Source organism: Cololabis saira, chromosome 12, assembly GCF_033807715.1.
Source record: "Cololabis saira isolate AMF1-May2022 chromosome 12, fColSai1.1, whole genome shotgun sequence".
In the NCBI taxonomy this organism is placed as follows: Eukaryota; Metazoa; Chordata; class Actinopteri; order Beloniformes; family Belonidae; genus Cololabis; species Cololabis saira.
The window spans coordinates 17,084,978-17,094,319 of record NC_084598.1 but is presented as its reverse complement, the minus strand read 5'-3'; the positions used below and the strand labels follow the sequence as shown (position 1 = coordinate 17,094,319).

The 9,342-nt window shown below is 42.8% G+C and overlaps 1 protein-coding gene across 4 annotated transcripts in view; it reads right to left on the bottom strand.

The window, feature by feature from the left end:
- Positions 1-1,456: 1,456 nt before the first annotated feature.
- si:ch73-181d5.4 (death-inducer obliterator 1) overlaps positions 1,457-9,342 on the bottom strand; it is a 32,655-nt gene continuing 24,769 nt past the window's right edge. For 2 of the 4 annotated variants that reach the window (XM_061735783.1, XM_061735784.1), the window contains exon 16: positions 1,457-8,208. In XM_061735783.1, the coding sequence (XP_061591767.1) occupies positions 1,892-8,208 (6,317 nt within the window). In that variant the 3' untranslated portion in view covers positions 1,457-1,891. The remainder of the gene's footprint in view (positions 8,209-9,342) is intronic. The other 2 variants (XM_061735785.1, XM_061735788.1) reach the window with 2 other exon arrangements.

Genomic DNA, 9,342 nt, shown 5'->3' with positions numbered 1-9,342 from the left:
GCTCTGGGGTTCTTGCTTCCATCAGGGCGGGTGCCAGAGGTCCATGCGCAGGGCGTGGACCTCTTGGGCCCGTGATTGGCCTATGCCGGGTGGCTGGTGCCTGGCTGGGTCCTGGTCCCATGCTGTGGGTTTCCTGGTTGCCTCCTCCTGTGGTCATGGGGGCTCCGCCCGGGGCTTCACTCTGTCGCCTGCTGGGAGGGGGCGGAGTTTGCTGGCGGGGGGGTTTCCTCTTCCGTGGGGCTGCTGGTGGCCTGGGTTCGGGTTTCTTCCCTGTCGGCTTCTGGTCTCTCGGGTGGCGTGGTTGTGCCCTCCCTCCTCCACTCTAGTCTTTTGGTGCAGCTCAGGTAAAGCCTTGTTTTCACCTTGTACACAGACATACACACCCGCTCACTCACCTACATGCTCACCTCACAGTTTGAGGGACAGATAATCGCAGTAGTCCCTCCCCCCAACTCCTATCTCCCTCATATATATTATAAAAAAAAAAAAAAAAAAAAAAAAGCTTCAAACAATGATGAGAAGACTGGCTCATAGGCTTCTGGCCTGTTCTTGCTGAGTTATATTATGAAAAGAAAAGCATCTCTTCAGAATATAGATAAAAACCAAAGCAAGAAAAAAAGTACTATCAGTTATATGATTTTTTTTATCACGTGACATGTTTTAAAAAGAAAGATAGAAATGAATAACTAACAAAATAGTCATCTGGTTCCTACTGGAAAAATGTGACCACAAACAACCTCAACAAGGCATAGGCCTATTATACATTGTCTTTATATATTTAACAAAAGATATGCCACAATCTAGAAGCTGTGTGTGAATAACTATATTCCAAGATTTAATATCTTGTAAAACCTGGCATCAATAAATCTTGTAAAACATGGCATCAATAACTTGAAGCAATTATTTTCTCTATAAAATCTCTGTTCTTTGTTGCTTCAGTTTATCAAAGTTTGCAAGGCTTTGGCATGCGGAGTACAGAGTAAACTCATTAACTGCAAGCCCCAAGTCATCACTTTTCCCCCCCATTGTGCTTGGCAACTGTGATGAGTGATTCTTGTCGGAAGTGACACTGTATCATTGCCACAAAAAATGTATTATTCGTTATTTCAGAAACCTTGTTTTTTTTCAACTGCAAATTTACAAAGGTATAATACTATTCATCTGAGCTTGCATTCACCAAATTTGGACATGGTAAGAACAATATGAATTTTTATCATGTCCTCATTTGTAAAATCCTTTTCACATGACTGTAGATATCATGGTTTTCACAGTGGTTTGAGGATCTAAAATCTTCTTTCACTATCAGAAATTACACTTTTATGACTCAATATAGATTTTTGTGTGAAAAGTTAAGCTGCCATTGTCAAAATAAAAGTTTTAAAGGCAATGATTTAGGTAAAAATTATATCAATGACTACATAAACAAATACAACTTTAATACGAGTTTAAAAAAGGGATGTTACTTTATTGAGCTCTTGGATTCTAAGAACAGAGACAAGTTTTTTCAGCAGAACATGAAAGCCCCATAAAGGCTATTGTGGTGAAACTAGGACTATTTTTAAAACAAAAGAACAAACAATAACAACAAAAAACTGTACATTTTCTGTACAAATTTTTCCAAAGCTTTTCCAACTACAAATGTACACCAATTCATATTTACAGCGGATCATTACATTTAAGAAAGAATAATCCTTATCTATTTAGTGTTAAACAAAAACAGAACACAATACCCATAAATCCAATCATTTCTATGTTAAGCTACCATGTCAAATTTTTTGCATGATTTTGTTTGTAGGTACGTTGAACTTTTATTAGGAAACTTTTAACATTCTTTCCATGTCTTCCTATGTTAATCTCAGCATGTGCCCAGTTAAAGAGCATGTTTATTATTTCAAAAGTCACGTTCCTCTCCAATGTTTCCCCCCACTATACTTGTTGGACCAATTGCGCCTCCTCGTCTTTTCCCACTTGCATGGCCTCTGTGCAGACCGTCCAGTGCCTTCCCTCTTCTTGGCTCCATGTTTGTCGGGTGACATAACTGATTCTTGATCATGGGATTTGGGAAAGGTAGGGGACCTGCTGTTGGAGTAGGAAGTAAGGCACCTCTATGTCTCTGTTGATTTCGTGGGCTGTCAAAAACAGGGAACGATTTATCTCCACTCTTTGGACCTGGACCTCGAGATGTATTGAATGGTGAATTAGATTCACTACAGTCTTGGAATCTAGAAACCGGGTAAGGACCTCTTCTTTCACTACTGTTTGTATGGTCCCTCTGTCCATCTTCCCCATTCCCCATGTCTGGAGCTCTTCTATCAGATTCAGGGAACTCTCTGTTTTCATCCCACCTATCAGGTCCATGTCTAAAATCTGAACCTTTTGGTGCAGCCCCCCTCATATCAGTTTTACAAGGCCCCTGCCGTCTCATTTTTGAGCTTTTCCAGTTTGGTCTAAAATCAGGCTCAAATCCTTGCCCGCCTGGTCCAGGATCTTCCATATCTACAGCATCAGACCCTGGACCTTCAGTAAGTGAATTTCTGAAGCCTGGTCCTGGATGTCTCCAGTCCGGTCCTACTGGGCCTCTTCGATCAAGACCTTCCGTATTAAATGCTTTCCTATCTGGGAATGTATTAAGTGAATCTGGCCCCCTTCTATGACCTCGAGGTCCATCTATGTTTCGCTGTATACTTGGTCCTCGTCCTCGTCCTCTTCCTCTTCCTCGGCCTCTATCATAGTTCTGTCCTTTAGTATCTGCGTTTCTTTCACCTCGAAAATATAGCCCAGAAACCTCTTCCTCAGGCTCCCTCCATTCCATTCCTTGTTCTCTTCCACTGGGCCCTGGAGCAATCATCTCTGAATTATCTTGAAAAGGCCCTGGATGCATACAATCAGGATCATTCCAGTCATCCCCAGGATCCCTTATATCACCTGGACATTGCATATTTTGTCTTTCTTGTCCACTTCTTCCAGAGTCTCTCCACTCACCTTGCCTGCAAGGTTCATGCCTGTGCTCAATCGGACCATCTTCTCTTCTATCCGACCACTGCTCCCTAAAGTCTGTGCCACTACCACCAGGTGCAGTGCCTCTGCCAATTGACCATGGCTTTCTGATATTTCCTCTCATTGGCCCTCGAGCTCTAAAGTTTCTAACAGTTCTATTAGATTCCTGAACATCTATATCTTGGCTTTCTCGAACAGGTTCAGTCTTTCCCCAGTGATTTCTTCTCTCATGTTTGAGACCCTCTACAGGTGCCCCTTCCTCTCTGATGCATGGACCTCTAAAATCAGAGCCATCTGATTCTACGTAGTCAGGTTGTGATTCTACGTAGTCTGGTTGTGATTCTACGTAGTCTGGTTGTGGAACCTCCATGTCTAGGCGATGCCTTTCAATCCAAGGTTTTCTGAACTTTGAGTCTTCTGGTTTTGGTCTATAAGGAACTGGGCCCTCTGTGTTAGGATCTCTACTTTCAATATTTGGTCCTCTATAATTTCCTTGACCTATGACACCCCACTGACCCCCAGTAATAGTTCTGTCAGGCCCTTGTCCTTTTAAAAATGTACTTTTTCTATCAAATTGTGGGTCCTTCAATTCTTGAGGTGCTATTTCTGACTCAGGGTCCCTGAAATGTGGATCTCTTGGAAAGTGTCTGCCATCGGTGGTATACTCCATATTTGAAGGTATTTTTTCTGAACCAAATTCCCTGATGTTTGAAGCCCCTGGACCTCTTCTTAATGGCCTTGGGCTTTCCATGTTTAGGCCCTGTTGAGGCCCTGGTCTCCCCATTCTTGGACCCTCTGGCCCCCTCCTGTTGACTGCTAGATCTAACATATCAGAACCCGGTCGCCTGAAGTCTGGATCTGCCCTGTTGTATCCTGGACCCTCAATATTTGGATATACACCTTGTGTTTTATGTTGCCCTCCCTTTCTGCCGCGAGGCCCTGGTCTATCTCTTGCTGGGCCAGTTTGTTCTGGCCCTTGCCCAATGAAGTTGCACTGAGTGTCTTCCACATATGGTTCTCTTCTGTCACAACCATGTCCTCCAGCATTTTGATATTCCGGTTCTCTTCTTTCCGATCCTGGTAACCAGACATCTGCACCTAATGGTCCTGTCCTCTCAGGATAATGGCTGTCCACAGTGGGACATCTCATTTCATGCACAGGCCTACTAAAATCTGGACCTTCTAATTTTCTTCTTTCAATCCTAGGACTAGCCATAGCAAAACCTCTATTAGGAGGCCCAGGACTTTCCATGGATAGACGTCTCCTCTCAAGTCTAGATCCCATAAATTCTAAATTTCCTTTCCTGTAATGCTCAGGACCTTCTATACCAAAGCCTTTGCTTTCACCCCCTTCTCTGGAATCTGGACCTCCTCTTCTGTCAGTCCCAGGACCCTCTATAGTGGGATCTCTCCTATCAAGCCCTGGACCAACCACATCTGGCCCTCTCATTTCCGACCAGGTTTCCCTATAATCTGGACATGTTGACTCTCTTATTTTCAGTCTGTGCCTCTCCACAGTTGGATCCTTTCTTTCGGGGCCTGATCCTACACGATGAGGATCCACAGGTCCTCTTCTGTCAGGCCCAGGACCACCCATAGCTAAATACCTTCTGTCAAAGTTTGGTTCTACAAAGTCTGGACCACAAGGTACTCTTAATTCAGGTCCTTCATTGTTGATGGATGGACCTCTTCTTTCAGATCCTTGTCCTATGAAATCTGGACCCCCTGGTCCTCTCCTATCATGCACTGGGGCCTCAGTTGCAGGACCTCTCCTTTCGGCTACTTGTCTCTTGAATCCTGAATGTGCTGGTCCTTTCCAATCATGCATTTGTGCCTCCCCCTCATGTACTTTCCTTTCAGGCCCTTTTCCAATTAAATCTGGAACCATTACTCCTTTCCTGTCATGCCTAGGGAAATGCACCTGAGGAGGCCCCCTCTCAGGTCCTGGTCCCATAAAATCGGAACCCCCTGGTCCGCTACCATGCTGCTTTGGGTCGTGTTCAATTCTTATTTTACTCTCTGGTTGCATATATTGAAAGTTTGCAACACTTCCTCTATGAGGCACCTGCTTCTCCATCGTTGGGCCCCAGCTATCAGACTTGTTTCCACAAGAGTTCTCTTGGGTAAATGGCCATACTCTGACTTGATCTGGCCCTCTCAAATGTGAAACATTCCAATCATCTCCTTTTTCTGATCTCAAGTTGTTCCATTCTGGTGCTCTCATGTGTGGCCCAAGTCCTTTATTTTGACTAGTCTGCAGGGGTCCTGGGTTTCTCCAGTTTGGATTTGCAATATTTGGGATGTCTTCATTTTTTTGACAATCACCCATCACATGCATAGCAGATAAAGTTAAATCAGTTTCATCTCCAACTATATTATGGGATCTGAAAACATCAGCATGATGAATCCCAGTCTCTAACCTTGGACCCCCCTGTGGTATTTCTACTGTCATTGGACCAGACATGCTATCTGGATTATCTGAATGCGATCTAAAGTCTTCTGTTTTTAAATGAGATAAACCCTTCTGCAGACAACTAACATCTCTGCCGTCTTTAACATGTCCCCCTGTATCTGTCTTTATATGTCTTTCATCTGATAAATGATGGCATGACCCTGCAGTTGCAATATCAGGCCCTGCTTTATCTGACAATGGACTTTCCCTCTCGTTTTGTTTGCTTGGTCCTCTTATTATATCTGTGAGACCTGAGTTAGGTCCTGAATGCTTTAAAACTGGATTTATTTCAGGTCCAATGCCTGGAATATCTACACTTGAATGTTCTCCCAGTGGAAACATCATTTTTGAATGCTTTAACATAGGGCTTTCTGCCACCATTTGATTAGGTCTTTCCATCACACCTTGAACTCTGGTCACTGGGCTTTGTACACCAGCAGCTCTGCACAACATTGTTGCTTGTTGTGGTGGGCAATCATCTTCACATCCAACTTTTAGAACGGGGACATTGATATGCTCTTCTGGATCTTTGTCTCCCTCAATCGTAGCGTCATCAACCTTTTCTATGTTGGACGCTTTTAAAAATTGTGGCTCTGGGTCTGGGCTCTCAGGAGAATCTCGAAGTGGTGGATCAATTTCCCGAAGAGGAATTGGATTTTCACATTTGTCATGAAAAAATGTATCCTGGTGTGAGGGTTTATCAACCTGTTTCGAGGAATTACTGTCATTGCGATCACTGTCAGATTTTCTTTCAAGGTCTTGCAATTCTGGTGGTTCTAAAATCTCAGTTTTCACGTTAGCAATAACTTTGAGGGAGTGTTGATCAGAGCTCTGAGCGTGATTAACCTCCAACTTTTCTCCATCTGGATCATTTTTGATAGCTACTGGAGAAAACAATGATGTTTTACTGTCTACAATTTTTCCTACAACAGAGTCAGGAGGACTGGATGGAGCACTTGCTTGTTGTGTCTTCTCAGTGACCTGTGGCAAAGGACCTCTGTGTCGTTTTGGTGAAAGGGATTCTGAATGTTTTTTTCTAGAGGATGATGGAGATCGTTTTCGCCCACGAGAATGTTGGCGTGTAGTTTGGTCTTTATGATGGTGTTCAGATGTGTCTCTCACTCTATGCCTTGACCTGTCCCTTTCACTTCTTCTGTGTCTATCCCTGTCTCTATGTCTTCTGGAATGTGAACGAGAACGATGTCCTGATCTTCTTGATGGACTTCTTCTTTCATGACGACTCCGCCTTTTTGGTGATGACTTTCTCTTTCTGCTGTGGTATGAATTTGGAGACACGCTCTTATGACAAGCACTATCCCCTGCTCTAAAAGAAGAATCACTCGTCTTTGTACTTCCTACTTTAAATACATCCTCCTGGATTTCATCAAAAAGTGATTCATCCTCAGGATCATAAGCTACATCAGAGTCCTCGATTTCTCCAGCAGAAGAATATTTGTCACATTCCTCAATGTTTTTCTGTGTTTGATCTTGCTCTTCAACAGTAGTATTACTGTCATTTCTTAAGTTATCGCCAGCAGTTGGGTCTTCCGGCTTAAACGTTTCTGAATCCCCATCTGAATTATCCTTTGTCTCTGTAAGAATGCTCACCTTGTCTGTTTTATTTGAAGGTGTTTTCTGTGTTTGCTTTATACCACACTTCCCAGGTGGCAGTTGGCTATACGGTGATGCTTTTGTTGGGGGAGACATTAGGGAATCTGAAACAGAAAAGTGAGCCATGAACATACCCACAGCTTCTCTTTGCTGTCGCAGTGCCTCTTCCTGCTCTTTCAACTGCTGTTTTTGCTCTTCAATTTGCTTGTTGAGTTCCTCAAGCATCCTCTGTTGTTCACTCAGTGTCGCTGCTGAAACCACCACACTGCCTGTTGGAAGTTTTGGCAGTACCGTAACTACTCCACTGCTGCTCTGCGGGGTCGTAGAAGTTGAAACTGGTGTTGAGCATGATGCAGAATCCAACAGAGTTGGAACGGGGGGCTTAGTTACAGGAGTATCACTTTGAATATCTTCAAAGATGGTTTCATCCTCTGGATCATAAGCCACATCATCTTCCACAATGTTTGGTAATGTAGAACAATCCATCTTCTGTTTTTCTTTGGTCTGTGAAGTAACAGCATTATATCCCACTGCAGGGTCATATTCCTCCTCTGGGTCATATGGTCTGTCAAAGTCATTCTCCTCTTCTTCTATCTCTTTGACTTTAGATTTCTGTCCATACTGTTGGACAATTGGATCCACCATTGGTCCAGACACTTTAGAAAGCACTGGGATCTTCTTGGTACTTGCTGTTTTTGTAGCACGTCCATCAGAGGAGACCATGGCATCAGACTGCTTACTGAAAAACAAAGTTTTCAAAATAGTCTGTAGTGGTGACTTTTCATTGGTTGTCAGTGTGGGACTCTTGTCAGAGTTACATTTAGATTTAGTCTCTGTAGCAGAAACAGATACAATAGGAGGAGGTACTCTAACAGAGGTTGAAAGAGATGGTACTGACCCAGAAGAAGAAGAGCCTGATGGTGATCCAGGAGGTGTGGTATTAGCAGGGGTTTCTGGATCATAGGGTTGGAATATCTCTAGTTTGTCAGAACCATAGAGAACTGGGGGTTTTGGAATCCACATAGGGTCTTTGGACACGTTAACCTTGGGTTTCTTCTCTTCAGTTTCCTGAGACAAGCTTCCTGGACGTTTTCCCTTCTGAACAATAGCTAGACCCAGAAGAAGATTGGGCCTTTTTTTTTCTAGTCCTGTGAAAAAAAAGAAAGAAAAAAAAGAGTAAAATAAATAAACGACTTAATTCAGGTACATCTGCCAAGACTTTCTCTGCCATCACGACCACAAATTGATTCCCTTCTACCGAAAAGAAATAACCCCCCCCCCCAAAAAAAACACTGAGCATTACTCATAATTGAACTGAAATTTGGTGACAGTAACATAACCTAAAAAATGCAAAAATACAAAATAATTGAGAAGAACCACTGTTCATTTTCAATTTCCACATGCCACGTGGCTGGGCTCCCACCCTGCAGGCCACTCAACATCATTACCACAAATACTGATTAATTGGATTAGTTAATTTGGTTTCAGGTGAACATTTCTGACAATAACTATCATTGTTCTTTGATTAATCCAGTTTCCTTAAGTACAATAGGACTTTTGCACCTTTTTTGTGCGTCTCCACTTTTTGTGAAATGTACAAAAAAAAGGGGAAGAGGTGGAGGCCCTTGATTTGACATCTTTTAATTGGCATCAGATGCGGTTTAAGAACAAAAGCTATAAATGCGTTTGAGAGCCAGCATGGTGGGACATCATATCAGACACTGAGGTCATGTTCATTCCAAAATGCTGTTTCAAAACAAATCTACCTGTATCCATACCAGCTCAGCAAGAATATCCACCAATATTACACCACTTTAAATCCAAATCATATACCAATCTATGCCCACTCGGAGTAAGAGCATAACTGAAAACAAACAGACAACTCTACTGGAAAATAACCTTTGTTTCAGATTGCTTTTATAATGACATCTTTCCTGCACAGTTGCAGTGGGCAGTTGCACTATTAGTAAATATAGACTGGATAAAAGCTGATATCAGGAACAACAAAGTCACTAGTGCTGCTCCAGCTCCTTGTTGCTGTTTACACTGCTGTTAAGGTGTATAAATCAGCGCGGTTACATACATATCTAAATCAAGCTATTGGGAACAATCTAGATAAGGATTAAACTGGAGTTTCAGAGAAATCCAAGTATACATGTGCAAGAAGACAATCGATTATTGAGAGAGGTGCGTTTGACTCCGGGACCCTAGGTGGCCCCGTACTCACTTTCGCGTTGACGTTCTTCCGTTACAATTAGTAAACAAGCACAAATGAATGAAAA